At 38.0% G+C, this 16,998-nt stretch overlaps 3 protein-coding genes, 1 long non-coding RNA gene and 1 pseudogene across 5 annotated transcripts; 4 read left to right on the top strand and 1 right to left on the bottom strand.

The window, feature by feature from the left end:
* The first annotated feature begins 446 nt into the window (after nucleotides 1-446).
* On the top strand, nucleotides 447-3,886 carry LOC133726427 (serine/threonine-protein kinase PBL34-like). Its single transcript, XM_062153972.1, has 6 exons — nucleotides 447-1,183; nucleotides 1,717-2,054; nucleotides 2,142-2,277; nucleotides 2,453-2,589; nucleotides 2,670-2,793; nucleotides 3,167-3,886. The coding sequence occupies exons 1-6, from the start codon at nucleotides 1,006-1,008 to the stop codon at nucleotides 3,676-3,678; spliced, it is 1,425 nt and encodes a 474-aa protein (XP_062009956.1). The 5' UTR covers nucleotides 447-1,005; the 3' UTR covers nucleotides 3,679-3,886.
* Nucleotides 3,887-4,121: 235 nt separating this feature from the next.
* LOC133726429 (uncharacterized) lies at nucleotides 4,122-6,319 on the bottom strand. The gene is made up of 2 exons (XR_009854804.1): nucleotides 5,286-6,319; nucleotides 4,122-4,350 (listed from the first exon to the last, which is right to left on the bottom strand). It is a non-coding gene; the product is annotated as an uncharacterized LOC133726429 (long non-coding RNA).
* A 1,358-nt stretch (nucleotides 6,320-7,677) lies between these two features.
* On the top strand, nucleotides 7,678-9,919 carry LOC133746331 (hypersensitive-induced response protein 2-like; annotated as a pseudogene).
* A 945-nt stretch (nucleotides 9,920-10,864) lies between these two features.
* On the top strand, nucleotides 10,865-13,279 carry LOC133746315 (hypersensitive-induced response protein 2-like). 2 transcript variants are annotated; one of them, XM_062174507.1, is made up of 6 exons: nucleotides 10,865-11,009; nucleotides 11,904-12,101; nucleotides 12,200-12,320; nucleotides 12,423-12,514; nucleotides 12,599-12,692; nucleotides 12,987-13,279. In XM_062174507.1, the coding sequence occupies exons 2-6, from the start codon at nucleotides 11,913-11,915 to the stop codon at nucleotides 13,040-13,042; spliced, it is 552 nt and encodes a 183-aa protein (XP_062030491.1). In that variant the 5' UTR covers nucleotides 10,865-11,009; nucleotides 11,904-11,912; the 3' UTR covers nucleotides 13,043-13,279. The 2 variants fall into 2 exon arrangements, with proteins under 2 accessions (XP_062030491.1, XP_062030485.1); XM_062174501.1 differs by having other exon boundaries at nucleotides 10,902-11,009; nucleotides 11,898-12,101.
* A 1,162-nt stretch (nucleotides 13,280-14,441) lies between these two features.
* LOC133726425 (hypersensitive-induced response protein 1-like) lies at nucleotides 14,442-16,938 on the top strand. The gene is made up of 6 exons (XM_062153970.1): nucleotides 14,442-14,590; nucleotides 15,045-15,237; nucleotides 15,347-15,467; nucleotides 15,569-15,660; nucleotides 15,747-15,843; nucleotides 16,235-16,938. The coding sequence occupies exons 2-6, from the start codon at nucleotides 15,049-15,051 to the stop codon at nucleotides 16,603-16,605; spliced, it is 870 nt and encodes a 289-aa protein (XP_062009954.1). The 5' UTR covers nucleotides 14,442-14,590; nucleotides 15,045-15,048; the 3' UTR covers nucleotides 16,606-16,938.
* The last annotated feature ends 60 nt before the right edge of the window (nucleotides 16,939-16,998 follow it).

Here is a 16,998-nt window from a genome sequence, read left to right as displayed (position 1 = left end):
TCTTAAATGACGTCTCAAATAACGTCAAACAATATGTTATATGACTTAAAATCTGAGACCGCCGGAGTTAAACTCAATTGATGACAAATACACGCACTTATGACAGTAAACAATGTGACTGACGTAAGATTTAGAATCTCCGATGTGATAAGGGTTGCCATCATTAATTCTTATAATCAGATAGTTAACTCGTTTTAAAACTGATTGGATAGAGATTTGATTTGAAGAACAATCACCTACTTTCACAATAGTTTAATAGTATACTAGCCTGCCCTCTTATCCTAAACCCACACTCCATCCATATTAAAATACGAAGAAGAAGACAAACCAAGAAATTATAGGCCAACATGACTCTACTTTGCATTATTGCCCAAGTGTGCTCCTTCTATTTGCCATGTTCAATATGAAATTGGTTCCATAAATAAAGCAGAGTTAACCAAACAAGCAAAATTCTCAAGTCCAATACTTTTTGGGTGATTAGATGTTCGGAATATGCCAAAGTGGAGCACTGTGAAAGAAGAGAAAGAAGAAAGCTTTTTGTTTTTCTTCTTCTTTCTCTCTCCTGCCCGGCCTGCCCGCCTCCTCTGTTTTCAAGCCGCCCAGCCTGCCCCAACAGTGAAACAACTTTTCTCTTAAGCAGCAGAGTCCTCTCTTTCCACGCCTTCTCTCTCTATCTGTGGCCTTTTTGACCATTTGGGTCTGATACTCTGATTCAAATTCAGCTCCAACTCACATTTCTGTGAGCTTTTTTTGGGTTGCATACAAGTTGGTTTGAAATGGGTTTTGTTTGGTATGTGAAATTTGTGATGGGTTTGGTAAAGGTGGGAACTTTTTCAATTTTGACCATCTGGGTCTGATTCAGTTTGAGTTACAACACACATTTCTGTGAGCTTTCAGAGTTTGTGGTGAGGGTTTTGGGTTTGCATTCGAAAGGGGTTCTTTGTGGTATGTGAAATCTCTGGGTCTGTGAGCTATGGGAGTCTGAATCTGGAAGAGTTTGTAAAGATGGGTTTGTTAAAGGTGGAGACTTGGGATGGGAGCAAATCAAAGGGAAGGAAGAAGAAGAAGAAGGATGAGGCTGTGGAGGAAACTGGGTGTTGGATTAAGTTCTCTTTTGGGATTTGCATGCCTTCTTCAAGATCCAAAGTTGATAGCACCATGACTGGGACTACTATATCTTTTGGTAATTTGCTACTGTCCTTGTTTTTCTTTTTTGGCAAATTCTTGTCAAGCTGCATTAATTTCGAGGATGGGGGTTGTTCTGTTTTTGGGCAATAAATGTTAACATCAAGGTCCATGGAAATGGTTTTAACTCAAAGCATGTTTGGTGGTCTTAAATTTCATTAAGCAAAGTATAATACTCCATCAAAATCAAATCTTTTCACTCTAAATCTGTATAATTTAGGTTAGGAAGACTGCAAAGTATCAGAGGCCGAGGGTTTTTATGAAATTTTTGTCTAACAACCATGAACCAAGTAGTGAAGTTCGGGCATTTACTGATTTTGCATGTTGGACTTATAATTGATATGACTGATTGATTGCAATTAGTTAGTGTATTAGTTCTAATTGATTTACTAGCTATGTACTTGAATAGGTAGTGTCTGGCATTTATTATGAAGTTCCTAACTAACAGGTGATGCCAGATACCAACATCTTTCATTCAAGTATAGTAATATGCATCATTCACTGACATGTCTTGGATCTTATGTAAATCAGCGGAAACTAAATCTTCAAATGAAAAAAGTAGAGATCGAGACCTTACTCGTGGAGGGTCCTCTACAACTACTAGTAATGCTGGAAGTACTACATCCACACCCTATTTCAGTGAGGAACTGAAGGTTGCTTCTCAGCTGCGGAAATTCACATTTAATGACCTTAAGTTAGCAACTAGAAACTTCAGACCGGAGTCTCTTCTTGGGGAGGGTGGATTTGGTTGTGTGTTCAAGGGCTGGATAGAGGAGAATGGAACTGCTCCTGTGAAGCCTGGTACTGGGCTTACAGTCGCAGTTAAGACCCTCAACCATGATGGACTTCAAGGTCACAAAGAATGGCTTGTATGACTTCTTCTCTCCTGTTTTTTTACTATATATTACTTCCCAACTTAGTGTTTATATCATAATCTTGATTTCTTTGTATTTCAGGCTGAAATTTATTTTCTTGGTGATCTCATCCATCCAAATTTGGTAAAATTGATTGGTTACTCCATTGAAGATGATCAGAGGTTGCTGGTTTATGAGTTTTTACCGCGAGGAAGTTTGGAAAACCACCTATTCAGAAGTAAGCAACTGTTCCTTTCATATTCTCTAATTTTACTGCATGTGTATTGGAACTAGCTCTTGTAAATACTAACACGTTGGCATGCATGAGTCGGATGTAGCTATTGAGTTTGTGTTGTAACTGTATTTATCCTGTATCTAATGATCATTGGTAAAAACCATTTTGCATGGTGAAGGGTCCCTGCCACTTCCATGGTCCATTAGAATGAAAATTGCACTTGGTGCTGCAAAGGGTCTTGCCTTTCTTCATGAAGAAGTTCAAAAACCTGTCATATACCGTGACTTCAAAACATCTAATATCCTATTAGACGCGGTAAATTACTATGGCTGAGCAAAAACTTTCTTTCATTTCTCTGCTCCTATTGCATTCTGAAAGTGGATATGTTAATTTAGGATTACAACGCCAAGCTCTCGGATTTTGGACTTGCCAAAGATGGTCCTGAAGGTGATAAGACTCATGTGTCTACGCGAGTCATGGGAACCTATGGTTATGCAGCCCCAGAATATGTGATGACTGGTGAGTTTGGTAGTAATCATATTTTTGGTTTTGGTAATTACTTATACTCTAAGAATGCGAACCACCAGTTACTGGTGATAGACAAATTATATTCATTTGAATTTATTTTTCTTTCAAATGTTAACTAACTTGGACTTGACTTATCTCTCTTACAATCAACCTCTGATAATGTAGAGGTTATAGATAGTTTACTAAAGTTTCAAGTCCATCAAATATGCAAAAACATAGGTTATTAAAAGTTCAGTACTTGGTGTTTCTCAGGGGTCTTTAGCTGTTCATGAGTAATCACATACCAAGGCCATATACCTTTATACTTTTGTTATGTTGCCTGATCATGAACTGACATTACCTTATAACATGGTTTTTGATTCAGGACATTTGACATCAAAGAGTGATGTCTACAGTTTTGGAGTAGTCCTACTTGAAATGCTAAATGGAAGAAGATCCATGGATAAAAATAGACCAAATGGGGAACACAATCTTGTGGAATGGGCGAGACAACTTTTTGGAGACAAGAGGAGGTTATTCCAGTTAATTGACCCCCGGCTCGAAGGCCATTTTTCAATCAAGGGTGCACAAAAAGCTATCCAACTGGCTGCCCGCTGCCTCAGCCGTGACCCAAAAGCCAGACCAATGATGAGTGAAGTTGTTGAAGCCCTAAAGCCTTTACCAAGCCTCAAGGACATGGCCAGTTCTTCGTATCACTTTCAAACCATGCAAGCAGCTCGTACCAGATCCAACTTGAATGCTAAGAATGGCATTAGAACACAAGCAATCTTTGTACCGAGGAATGGACAACCGGTAAGGAGCTTGTCAAGCCCAAAGGGTCCTCCTGCTTCTCCATGTTATCCTCAGAAATCACCTAAACCTAACTCGAAAGAATGACATATGGCTTTAGTTTTCTGTATGCATATTATCTTAGATTTGACTATCCAATTGTGACAGCTTCTTCAAATTGTTTGGTCAATTATAGCACAAAATAAGTTTTTCCTTTCCCTTTCTGAATAGTTCTATTGCTGTGTACTTGCCAGCATCTGACTCTGTTAAATGAAGGTAAAAGCCTCTTTGCATGTATGTATGCTCAGTTCATTGATCAGGCTTAGTAAAAGTAAATAGTAATTCTTCCACCCCCCAAAAAATGTATAATTACTCGGTGGTAATTTCTTGTCAACTTTTTCTTTCCTGTTGATTTCACATCAAGATTTGAAGGCGGAGTTTACTCTTGGATTGAAGGGGGAAAATGGAAATTTTGAGAAGTGCAGTATTGATGTGTCACGCCCCGAATTTTAAATACAATTAAAATCCGAAACATGAATTATACAACTTAATAGAATAAACGTCCTGAATTTTTTTCTCACAAACAACCACACTTCACACCTCTCAATATTACAATAAATCAAATCCTCAAGTTAATTATTACAACACACTCTCACCAAATCAAATTGTAAGGCTCAATGAGCTTAACTCACCTCACTATTACAAATGCTGTAAAACTATAACAAATACTCTAACCCGCTCGATCACCGCCCTGATTCTCCTGACCTGCAGGATTACCCGCTACACCGTTTGAATAGTGTACCGGGATTGCAACAATACAAACCCGGTAAGCTTTTTGCAAAGCTCGTATGAGTAAATGAAAGGATTGCACGATTTAAAGTAACCAAATCGACTCAAGCATAAATTTAACTCAAGTATTTTCTTTGCATAATAATTGAAGTGTACAACGTCACTTCAAGCATCAATCAACTCACATCTCAACATGACTACTCAAAAACAAACAACTGTTTACTCAATATATACTCACAGGCTTATGATTTATTTATATAAATCATCCCATGCAGTATATTATACTTACAGGCTTATGATTAATTAGATTAATCACCCCATTCAGTATATCATACTTACAGGCTTATGATTAATTATATTAATCACCCCATTCAGTATGTCATGTCATACCCAAGGGCATATGATAACTCGTTTATCCCCCAAGCAGTATGATGGCAGACAGACTAGAGCTCTAACTGTATCGTAAAGTGTCACCTGGGCCAAGGTTCACCTTACGAATGACTGCTTTTCTCAATTCACTCGACTCCTCATTTAATTCATCTCAACGACTCAACTATCGCACTTTACTCAATTACCCATTATCATAGACAACACAACATCTAAGATAAATCACATATTCCAAAGGGTAATGCTCAAAATATAACTCAGTAAATTACACCATCCAATATATATTCCACGTAAATATATATATACGTAGTCACCCACACAAGAGTGACCACTAATACCAACTATAGTTCACATGCAATAAAATCTAGAAATTCATTTTTTTATAGTTAAATACATTTTACTTACCTATGGACCGTAGTCGATCAAGTCCATATAATTTAAAACAAATATTTATTTTCATAAAACAATTTCCACAATTTCTCAATTAAATAAAATCACCGAATTTCGGTTCGTGAATGAACCATGTGCGATTTACTCACCTCGATATTCCCGCTGCGTCTTCAATTCAACACAATACACACCGAAACCGCTCACCCAAGGAAGACCGTCAATCACCTAGTCAAACATGACCTTAACTTAGCCAACAACTCAAAAACATACTCAAACAACAATCCAACGGTCGGATCGAAATTAAATGATGATCCAACGGTCGGATCCTCACGGATCGCCTTTAGGATCACCCTCCAAAAATCATCACGAAGATCCAACGGTCGGATCTTCCTGAATCGTCCTTACTAACATCTTCACAAATTTATACGAAAATCCGACGGACGGATTCTCACGAATCGCCTCCCTAATCACTGTTTTGCATTTATACGAAGATCCAACGGTCGGATCTTCGCCCATGACCACACAAAGCCACTGGGACAGTCATAAGATCATCATATCAAAACTACAAGTCCATCTGACGGTCCTAACTTCACAGATCACAAATCTAACGATCGAAATCGATCTAAACTTAAAAATTCATAACTTAATCATACGATATCCAAAAATTGCGTATAATATATCAAAATGATCGTATTGAAATATAGAATCTGAAAATGTACAGAAACCATATTTTTGACCCCCGGAGGTGGCCGGAAAGGGCCGCCGGAGTTAGTGGCAGAGCCGCCGCCGACCACCACCAATGGTGTCGGGGCCGGGCTGCTCTTCTTCCTCTCATCATGCTTAACAACTTTCATAACTACCATGTAAGCTGAAAATGACCGGAAGTGGTTGAAATTACCTAAAACAGTCGAGGTGGCCGGAATTTTTTCCAGAAACCGGCGAGAATTTGCAGAAGTCGGCGAAGCTCCGATCAACGTAAAAATGTCCTCCTTTCGCTTCGATTCCTTCAGGAGACTTGTTCAGAACTTAAAGACGAACTCACTGGTTCAAGAATCACTCAAAACGAAGCTCTACAGCTCGAGATATCTTGATCGAAAGCGTCGGTGGCCGGAAAATTTCCAGAATCCGGCGAGCTTGAATTCCGACGTAAAAACTTCAATTTCTCGCTTCGATCCCTTCTGAAGAGTTGTTAAGAAACGCAAGGAGAACTCACTGGATCAAGAATCACTCAAAACAAAGCTCTACAACTCGAGATATCGAGCTCCACAGTCCAGTTTCGATCTAGGTCGGGTTGAGCTTCCAGTCGCCACCACAAGCCACGCCGACGTGCAAGGTTACTTCTGGGAGCTTCAGGAAGTTGAGGCGAGCTCGTGGATGAAGTTTGGTGAGGATTGATGGCCGGTAGCTTGAGATATCAAGCTTGGAACCAAAATGAGCTCAAACCGGCCTCGTGTTCCACCGTCGTGTACGGTTCAAGAGCCGGCGAAAGGCTACCACCGGCAGCTGCGCAAGGAAGAAGTGAAGGCGTGGGACGTGGTCTAGGGTCGATCGATGGCCTATGGAGCGAGAACGAGCTTGGAGAAGTTTGCTCTATTCTTGGATGCTTTCGGACGAGAGAGAGTGAGAGAGAGGTCGATAGAGAAATGAAAAAAAGAAACAGAATGATGGCTCTCCGACAAGAGGAGGACCGTTACAGCTAAAGGGAGGGGTGAGAAAACTAAAGGAAGGGTGAAATGTTTGTCTTTGATTCTTTCACGAGATGGTATTATTCCTCTATCGAGGTTCGTATTATTCCTTCGACGAGTTTCGTACAATTCCTCTAACGAGGTTATTACATGATGTCATTCCTGAATTAGTTTACTAGTATCAAATATTAATCACAGGAAACTATTCTACCTAACGAACCTAACCCTTGTGGATGTAGACATTAAAACGGATCCTGTTTCTGATTTAGACTGAAAGTCACAGGAAATCATACAGCTTGCTCAGATTAATGAAGTAACTACTTGCATCAAATACTATCTACGGAATTTACCACATGGCAGTCTTGCTTCTCTTATCTAACAGGATGTCAAATCTGCAACACTAAAAAGAGCCACCATCTGCGGCAGTTCTGATCAGTATTTTCTGGTAATCTGGTTGATAATGAAGAATTACGCTGTTTATAGGTATATATTAGCATATTATAGGTAGTCCAAAGGAACGAGGAATACAAGCCTAGGTCCTAGAAGGATAGGTAACGCATGAAAGGTCTCTTCCAAGCTAGGAAAGTAGGAATAGTATTGTACAATTTATTTGATAAATATACCTAAATTATCATTGTTAAAAGAGACGAGAAAATTAAATTTGAACTTTGAAGTAAAGGAAAGAATTTACTTACATGAGACGTGTCAATGTTAGATTTATTTGAAAAAAAAAAAAAAAAAATTGGAGCATCACTCTTACAGCCGACGCTCATTCGTCATTTCGTCGGTAAAACGTGCACAGTGTATTCAAAAAGTTCAAAGCAATAATGTTGTCATTTCCGGAACCCTAGTGACTATACTGAATATTGTTGCGCCTGCCGATCAGTCTACCAGAGTCCATATATAAAACTGGAATTAAAGATCGAGAAGCAAAACAAGAAAGAGATCGATCGATCGATCATAACAAAAGAGTTTATAAGAAACAGTTGCGTTGTAAGGTATGGCTATATATACAACTCTATTGTCTTACATATTGTTTGGTTGCTCAGAAAATTTGAAGAAGAATAACAAGAAAGAAGCTTCTTTGATTCTTTGGATATTACTCGGTGTATTCTGAAATATATCATTGTGGCCTTGATACATACATGTTGGTCATGTGGAAATGATTTGAATTCCTCATATCAAATAAAATCTCAACTAAGTTATTGCCAACTATATAAACACTGCTCTTATATTTGCATCTACACTCCTTCATCTTGTTTGTGGTCTCATTTTGAATCATAATGTTTGAAATCAGAAATGAATAAATTTCTTCATTGCCTGCATGTTTTCTTAATCATTTTTCTGAATTGGTAGACTAACAGTAGTATGTCATATTAGACTAGCTGCAGATCAAATTGAAGTATGGGTCTAGTATTTGGCTGTTTGCAAGTGAAGGAGTCGAAGGTTGCTGTGAGGGAACATTTTGGGAAGTTTGATGATGTGCTTGAACCAGGTATTCACTGCTTGCCTTGGTGTTTTGGGTACAAGATAGCTGGTGAGGTATCACTGCGTGTGCGACAGCTCGAAGTGAAATGTGAAACCAAGACTAAGGTTTGTTCCCCCGAAATTGAGTAATGTAGATGTTTTGATCAAAGGACTCCCGGAAGTGATGGACCTCTCTCCTTCATGATCAAGGGGAAAAGGCCACATTGATCGTATCACTGAGGAGTTATTCTCATCTAGCTAATCCTCAGTTTTACATATTGTTCTAAATAAACTTCTACCTTCAGCAGGGTTGTGACGTACATAATATAAATTCTTTTGGTCTTGAATTGATTTGCTATTTAACATTGGCTTTTCCAGGATAATGTATTTGTCAATATGGTTGCATCTATTCAGTTTCGTGCATTACCGGAAAAAGCAGAGGATGCTTTCTATAAGCTAACTAACGCCAATGAGCAGATTCGAGCCTATGTTTTCGATGGTAGACAGTTACATTCTTTTCTGCAGTAGTGTTGAAAATGTCATTGGTAAACTAAACACTGAGGCTAGCTCTTACTGTTTTATTAGCAGCTAATATTTTTCTATCGACATTCAGTTATCAGGGCAAGTGTACCCAAGCTGGAGTTGGATAATGTCTTTGAGCAGAAGAGTGATATAGCAAAAGTTGTTGAAAAGGAGCTTGCAAAGGTAATACAACTATCAATTACTTCAAGAAATAGATGTTTAAACAGATTTTCAGAAGCAGCAAAGTTAACCATTTACTTAACAGGCAATGTCTGCTTATGGTTTCGAAATAGTCCAGACCCTTATTGTTGATATTGTGCCTGATGATCGTGTCAAGAGAGCGATGAATGAGATCAATGCAGGTACTCTTGTTGCTTATGTGTAAAAATATGTTACAAGAAACAATTTGTACCTAATCTGGTTATATCTCACTCCATATTTGTTTTGATTTGATATATCACTATGTGTCAAAACAGCTGCAAGACTGAGGGTTGCTGCAATGGACAATGGAAAAGGCTGAAGCAGAAAAAATTTTACAGGTCAAGAGAGCTGAAGCAGAAGCAGAGTCCAAGTACTTAGCAGGGCTTGGAATAGCTCGCCAGCGCCAGGCCATTGTTGACGGGCTGAGAAATAGTGTTGTTCTATTCTCTGAAAATGTTCCTGGAGCATCAGCCAAGGATGTCATGGACATGGTTCTACTGACTCAATACTTTGACACCATGAAGGAGATCGGAGCATTATCAAAGTCATCATCCGTTTTCATCCCCCACGGGCCAGGTGCTGTGAGAGACGTTGCTTCGCAGATTCGAGAGGGTCTCCTTCAACCCGATTCTGCTCAAAATTGAAGGCATCTACAACTTTAGAATAGCAAGTACTAGCTGGAAACTTGACTGTTTAGGTTTCACTTAAGATGCTAGCTGCTCATATTTTTCATGCTTGAATTTTGGTTTTCTCCTGGGTAACACAATATCGACAGTCGTCAAATTTTGGTTGTCTTCTAGTATTATGCAACTCACCATGGCACAAATGCACAATGACAACTTAAGCAAGAGTTATGGTCCTGCTATGAAATATCCTAAAAGAAACAAAAGCATGAAAGCATTGCCAATGTATTGAAGGGCCACTTTAATTTCTAATATCAAGATGCAATAAGGTCATATCATGATGAAAATCTATTGGTGGTTAACCTTTTTTTTTTTTTTTAAAGGGGTTTGAAACCCAGCCTACTGGGAGGCTCAGCCCCACACCCGGTTCCATTTATTATATTAATATTAGAGTTTTGCATCGAGGGGGACATAAAACTTGAACCCCGAGCTACATAGAAACAGTTACATTGATCCTCGTAGAGAATATCCTGAATAATTGCAGGTATCGCCTCTAACCACAAATCATCAATATCGCATCTAACAATTTTAATGAGAAAGTATAGTATAATATCACCAAACTTTATCTAGAGATACTAGTTCTGGAAGGTTGTTTTTTGTCGCAATCATTCATTATTGCTTTCTACCTACCCAACTCAAGAATCTATATTCACACTCTCTATAATCTATCCTAAACAAAATTTTCATGATGTAAGGCTATAAGCTATTAGAAGAAACAAATACCATCAAAATTTCAAAAAAAAAAAAAAAAAGAATTTAAATTGATCAAAAAGAACAAAAAATTGAGTCCTAAAGCGTGAACTTCCTACTTTTCATTGAGGTGGAAATTAAAACATTTCAAACCTACTTGGTCCTTCATTTCAACTTTCCCAACTGTCGAGTACCGAACTGCAATTTCTCACTTTTTTCTGGTCTTTATCTGCAAATTTCTCACTTTTTTCTGGTCTTTATCTGCAAATTTCTCACTTTTTTCTGGTCTTTATCTGCAAATTTCTCACCCACCACAGTACATGCTACAGGTAAAAAAAAAAGAGTTAGCAAGAGTTACAAATGAACTCTGATCACAAGGGCACTATCGACATTTCCCTAGTCATCCTTGCTTTCTTGGAGAAGAGGCACCTCCATACGTTGCCCACGTCAGCGCACAAGGGCAAATCGGTCATTTTCTCACTGAGCTCTTATGCCAGTGTAGTGTGCTCTCTCTCTCTCTCTCTCTCTCTCAAATATATAAGCAAGTTTTTCAGTGCTAGAATAGAAAGAAAGAAAAGCAATTTCAAGAAGAAGAAGAAGAAGAAGAAGCATTTTGCTTTGTAAGGTAATATGCCTCTCCAAGACTCCAACTTTGCTTCTTTCTCTATTTGGTAGCTTCAGAAATTTTTATTAATATGTTCTTATGCTAGATCCTTTGATGCCTATTTGTTCTGTTTTCCATGTAATTTCTCTTTTGGTTGATTTCTTTCATGTAAAAATGAAATGGGGCTTGAAATTTTTGTGAGAAATGAGCATATTGTTCTTCTGGTTCCAAAGAGATGTGGAAAACGAAGTCACACAAGTAAAAATTTGTGTAACATTTACAGAAGAAGAGAAAATGTAAAGTTTTTCTTTGTTATTTGAGTGGATCAGACTTGTTATTGTTCTTTATCATCATGGAGAGAAAATCCATCTTCACTTTGAGTCACTTGTTTGAATTTATTGCTTAAAATGTAAAATTCAATTTGATTTTTTTTCTTCTTTTTTTTTTTTCACTTTGCCTAGCTACTGTTGTTGTTTGTTTTGTAATTCTTATTTTGGTTGGTTATTTTCTGTATACTAAAATGGGGCTGTTTGTGTTATCTGAAATTTATGTGACTTGGATGAGGTAATTGTCATCTTCTGCTTTGAGAAATCAGCATATTGTTCTTTTGGTTCAAGAGAGAAGTGGAATACCAAGCCACAGAAGTAAAATTGACATTTATAGAAGAAGAGAAAATGTTACGTCTTTTTAAGAAATGAGGGCTTTATCACATGGAAATACCTCTTAGTTTTTCATTTTCTTCGTTCTATTAGTAATCATCGCAGAGAAATCCATCTTTACATTGACTCGCTTGTTTCAAGTTCTGTTCTGATTTCAGAGTTATGCTATATATTTTCTTGAGATCTCATTCTGGGTTTGGGATGTTCTTTTCTCTAGATGGGTTTTAGTTTCTAATATTTCTAGTATTAGTTGCAGAATTGAAGTATGGGTCAAGTATTTGGTTGTGTTCGAGTGAAGCAGTCAAAGGTTGCTGTGAGGGAGCGTTTTGGAAAGTTTGATGGGGTGCTTCAGCCCGGAGGTCATTGTGTGCCTTGGTGTTTCGGATATGAAGTAGCCGGTGAGGTTTCACTGCGTGTGCAACAAATTTGGTTTAAATGTGAAGCCAAAACTAAGGTAATTTTCACATTCTTTACTTACATTCCCGTAGTGATGTATTTGGAACTTTAATGATATTCTCAGATTAATTTGGCTATTTGACATTGGCTTTTCAGGATAATGTGTTCGTCAATCTGACTACATCTGTTCAATTTCGTCCATCAGCAGAACAAGTAGAGGATGCTTTCTATAAGGTCAAGAACACCACCCATCAGATTCAAGCCTATGTTTTCAGTGGTAAGATACTGTTGATTGTTCTACTGTTAGAGAATGTGGTTGGTAAACATTGCTGCATGTACCAGGTTATGAGAAGCTAATTGTTATTCTGGTATTTTTCAGCTATCAGGGCAAGTGTAGCCAAGTTGGAATTGGATGCTGTGTTTGAAGAGAAGAATGGCATAGCAAAAGCTGTTCAAGGCGATCTTGAAAAGGTGAACAACTAATAAAAGGCTAGATTATACTCAAACATAATCTAAGAATTACCAACAGTATAACCACTTGTGTTTTTGTTACAGGCAATGTCTGCTTATGGTTATGAGATGATTGAGACCCTCATTGTTGATATAATGCCTGATGATTCTGTGAAGAAAGCAATGAATGAGAATGCAGGTAATGTACAATTATGGTTCATGTGCTATAGTACCTCTGTGTTGTATATCTTAAAAGAAGCGTGTAAAGTCTGTTACAAGTAACAGTTTCTTATATGGTAATATCTCACCCTACGTGTCTTAATTGGTCACTAATTCTTATCTGGTAATACATGGTTAGTGTGTTAAATTAGTACCTTTCTGTTGATAGCTGTTGATATATCTTAATAGATGCATGTAAGTTTTGTTACAAGTAACAGTTTATGTGATTTTAAATGTCTTAATTGATCACTAATTCACTCTGATGTTAAAACAGCTGCAAAGGAAAAGCTTGGCACAGCTCACCAGCGCAAGGCCAATGAGGAGCTTTGAAGCCTTGAAGGACAGTGTCATTGCATCATCATGTTTGCTGTTAAAGTAGAGTACTACCAGTCTATTGGGATGTTTCACCACCCTTTTATATTTCTTATCATGCTTGGATGTTAACTAATGAAGTGGCGTAACTAGAATCTATTGGGGTGTTTCACCCATAATGTTTTATATTTTGGCAGTTGCTGGATGCTGCGAAAACTAATTTGAGTTTTTACATGCTTGGATTTTCTCCTTCAATATGTTCTCTTAACTTTGGCATGCATGTTTAGAATCACTTTTGGCGATGTTCTTCACATACACTATCGAGGCTGCCAAACTAAACCATTTATGCCAGTGTGTACCATTAAATTCCTCTCTTCTGCTCTTCATACATCTTCCAAATTCTCTTTCAACAGCCACTACTAAACCATTTATGCCAGAATGTACCATTAAAATCCTCTCTTCTGCTCTTCATATATCTTCCAAATTCTCTTTCAACAGCCGCTAAACCAAAATGTCCAACACAATCTACTTGTATAACCAAATCCACCGTATGTGTTCATGGCGAGGGACGTGGCTTCTCAGATTTGGGAGGGCCTCCTTCAAGCTACGCTATTCTGCTCACAATTGTAGATATAAAGCTTGTACATTACATCAGGTTGCTGCTCATATGCATAAGAAAACTTATTTGATGAATGACCAAATCAAAGATTTCCATTTGGTGCTGTTAGAACTTCCTCATTGTTACCCTTATTCCTCTTGAGTGAAGCTTTGTTTTTTTTTTTAATGGAAAAGTTCTAATTTTGGATAGTGAACTTAAGATCATGACACAATGATAATCTCAAATCATAACAACTTTCCATCCTTAAACAAAACAAAAACAAAAACATATACGCATTTCTCATTTAGTGCGCAATAATATTATTCCTTAATAAAAATTTATCAGTATTCACAATTTAGATGAACTATTCTATCGCCAAACTCTAAAATTTATTTCCCGTCACAATCATTCATTAATTATTACTTCCTACCCAACCCAAAAATCTCTATTCATACTTTATTTTCAACATTTTTCATGAGATAATCATCCCAAATTTCTCCAAGATCCTACCCTTTTTTTTCTTCTTCCTAGACTTCTAGTCTTTGGCATTTACTCACTAAAATCCAAAACAGAGTTTGCCCGCAATTTTCACCCACCACAAACCCACTGCAGTATTACATACTGAGAATAGGCAAGGAACAAAGTTTCTTTACGAATGAAAATGGAAAAGCACTCACTGCCTCTTCTACCATTATTGTGAAAGTGAAAGTGAAAGGAAAACAGAACAGATCAAGGGCATTCTCGACTTTTCACTCGTCTCAGTGACTCCTACTTTCCCTCCTTGTCTTCTAGGAAATTTACCCAAATGCCAGTACTGGCCAAGTCAGCATAGAAGGGCATATTAGTCATATACCCACTGAGCTCTAGCCGGTGTTGCTCTTAAATATCAGCAATTTTCACTTGGGCACCAAGAAATAGAGGCATAACAATTTGCAGTTAACAGTCAGCAGTGCTCACTTTGCAAGAAGGTATGTATGCCCATACAACTCTGTTTTCTTTGTTTGGTTCTGAGAAAAATTGAAAGAAGAAAAAGAAAAAGAAAAAAAGTTGGATTCTTTAGTGGATTTTGATGCCTACTAGTTCTATTTTTTGTGTAATTTGAAATGGGTCTTTTTGTGTTCTCTGAAATCATTCTATGTTCCTTCTGGTTTTGTGCTTTTAAGAAATGTGCATATTGTTCTTTTGGCTCAAAATGGAGATGAATCAGAGATTTGAAACTTGTAAATTCTATGTATTTTAAGAACTGAAGGGTTATTGAAATGGGAATTCATCTTTGTTCTGACTCATTGCTTGAAGTTACGTACTGCCTAAAATATAAACCCTTTTCTGATATTTATCGGAGTTTTGTTAGATGGGTTTTTTTCTCTATGATGGAGATAAATTTACTTGATTTCTAGTCTGATAGTACTGATACTTGTGCAGAAGTATGGGTCAAGCACTTGGTTGTATTCTAGTGAAGGAGTCGACAGTTGTTGTGAAGGAACATTTTGGGAAGTTTGATGATGTGCTTGAACCAGGGTGTCACTGCTTGCCTCGGTGTTTCGGATACAAGGCAGCCGGTGTGCTATCAATGCGTGTGCGGCAATTCCAAGTTAAATGTGAAACTAAGACTAAGGTTAATTTGCACATTCTTTCATTGCATTTCCTGTATCATTTATTGTGTTTTGAAGTTTGATGTAGTATTTGCCTCGAATTAGCTTTGATGATATAACATTGGTTTTCAGGATAATGTGTTTGTCAATGTGGTTGCATCGATTCAATTCCGTGCCTTACCAGAGAAAGTAGGGGATGCTTTCTACAAGCTCACTAACACCACTGCTCAGATTCAGGCCTATGTTTTCGATGGTAAGCATTGCTGTTTGCTTATACGAGTGTTGGTGAATCTGGTTGGTAAATATGGTTGCTTGTACTAGATTACTAGATGCTAACATTTTGCTATTCTTCAGTTATCAGGGCAAGTGTACCCAAATTGGAGTTGGATGCTGTGTTTGAACAGAAGAGTGACATAGCAAAAGCTGTTGAAGAGGAGCTTGAAAAGGTGACACTGATAAACATTAAGTTGTACATGTCTGCATAAGCACATTCTGAGTACCATCAATCTAAGCATATACATTTCTGTTACAGGCAATGTCTGCTTATGGTTTTGAAATCGTCGAGACTCTCATTGTTGATATTGTGCCTGATGATCGTGTGAAGAAAGCAATGAATGAGATCAATGCAGGTAGATATATATGGTTCATGTGCTAAATTCAGTACCTGTGTCTTGTGTAGGCACCAAATAATCTAAAAGGAGCCCGTAAAAATGTACATGTTTGCTAGCATCACTCTTGTGTTAAAAGTGAAAACCTAATGCCATCCATTTTGAAACACCATATGAACAAAGGGGCTTCTTGTTAGCAATAAAAGCAAGCTTGTTTTGAGATTGTTTTGGAATGAAAATTGGATAACATGCAACAGAAATACCCTATATGAAACTAGTCTACTTATAGCATTAGACAATTTACTTGTTTGCTACAATTTGTTGCAAGTTACATAAAGGAAAGCTATATGCAGTTCAACAATCTGTGATTAGATACATAGTTGCTCACTTTCTATTTATCTTTATTAAACAGCTGCAAGACAGAGGGTTGCAGCAAAGGAAAAGGCTGAAGCCGAGAAGATACTACAGGTCAAGCGAGCTGAAGGAGAGGCAGAGTCCAAGTACTTGGCAGGGCTTGGGATAGCTCGCCAGCGCCAGGCCATTGTTGACGGGTTGAGGGACAGTGTTCTCGTCTTCTCTGAGAATGTTCCTGGAACTTCTCCCAAGGATGTCATGGACATGGTGCTGGTGACTCAATACTTCGACACTATGAAGGAGATAGGAGCATCCTCAAAGTCAACATCTGTCTTCATCCCACACGGGCCAGGTGCTGTCAAGGACGTTGCTTCCCAGATTCGAGAGGGTCTCCTCCAAGCTGATTCTGCTCACAATTTGAAGGCATAAAACATCTGAAGATTACTGCTTAGTTTTTACTCCTAGTTGTTGGTTGCTGATCGTAGGCTTATGTGCTTTGGTTTTCTCGGTGATGGTACACAGTAGATGCTGATGGATTGCTACAATACTTGGATATTATGTTCTTGGATAAAAGAATCTTGACTGGGTTTCATGCTTTTATTTCTGGGTTTCATATATATATGCTGCTTTTAATCTTTCAGATACTGTGTTGTTTTCATCTTTTTAGCTAAACTCAGAATCAACCAAGTTGCTATGCCTGAAACGCAATGTGCTTTTTGGCTGTATGTAGTAGAAAGATACCATTCCAAGACTCTGCCACAACTCTCCGGTCGAGCTTAACTCTCAAGAGAATCAATTCACGAGGCAAATGCGACTGCCATG

This window comes from Rosa rugosa, chromosome 1 (assembly GCF_958449725.1).
Source record: "Rosa rugosa chromosome 1, drRosRugo1.1, whole genome shotgun sequence".
In the NCBI taxonomy this organism is placed as follows: Eukaryota; Viridiplantae; Streptophyta; class Magnoliopsida; order Rosales; family Rosaceae; genus Rosa; species Rosa rugosa.
The sequence above is the reverse complement of the archived record's forward strand: the minus strand, read 5'-3'. Positions and strand labels throughout refer to the sequence as shown.

Coding starts and splice junctions, on each gene's coding strand:
- LOC133726427 (XM_062153972.1), top strand. CDS start 1,006: ATGGGTTTGTTAAAGGTGGAGACTTGGGATGGGAGCAAATCAAAGGGA. Junction 2,278..2,452: donor GGAAAACCACCTATTCAGAA/GTAAGCAACTGT, acceptor TGCATGGTGAAG/GGTCCCTGCCACTTCCATGG. Junction 2,590..2,669: donor CTAATATCCTATTAGACGCG/GTAAATTACTAT, acceptor ATGTTAATTTAG/GATTACAACGCCAAGCTCTC.
- LOC133746315 (XM_062174507.1), top strand. CDS start 11,913: ATGGGTCAAGTATTTGGTTGTGTTCGAGTGAAGCAGTCAAAGGTTGCT. Junction 12,321..12,422: donor TCAAGCCTATGTTTTCAGTG/GTAAGATACTGT, acceptor GGTATTTTTCAG/CTATCAGGGCAAGTGTAGCC. Junction 12,515..12,598: donor TTCAAGGCGATCTTGAAAAG/GTGAACAACTAA, acceptor TTTTTGTTACAG/GCAATGTCTGCTTATGGTTA.
- LOC133726425 (XM_062153970.1), top strand. CDS start 15,049: ATGGGTCAAGCACTTGGTTGTATTCTAGTGAAGGAGTCGACAGTTGTT. Junction 15,468..15,568: donor TCAGGCCTATGTTTTCGATG/GTAAGCATTGCT, acceptor GCTATTCTTCAG/TTATCAGGGCAAGTGTACCC. Junction 15,844..16,234: donor AATGAATGAGATCAATGCAG/GTAGATATATAT, acceptor TTTATTAAACAG/CTGCAAGACAGAGGGTTGCA.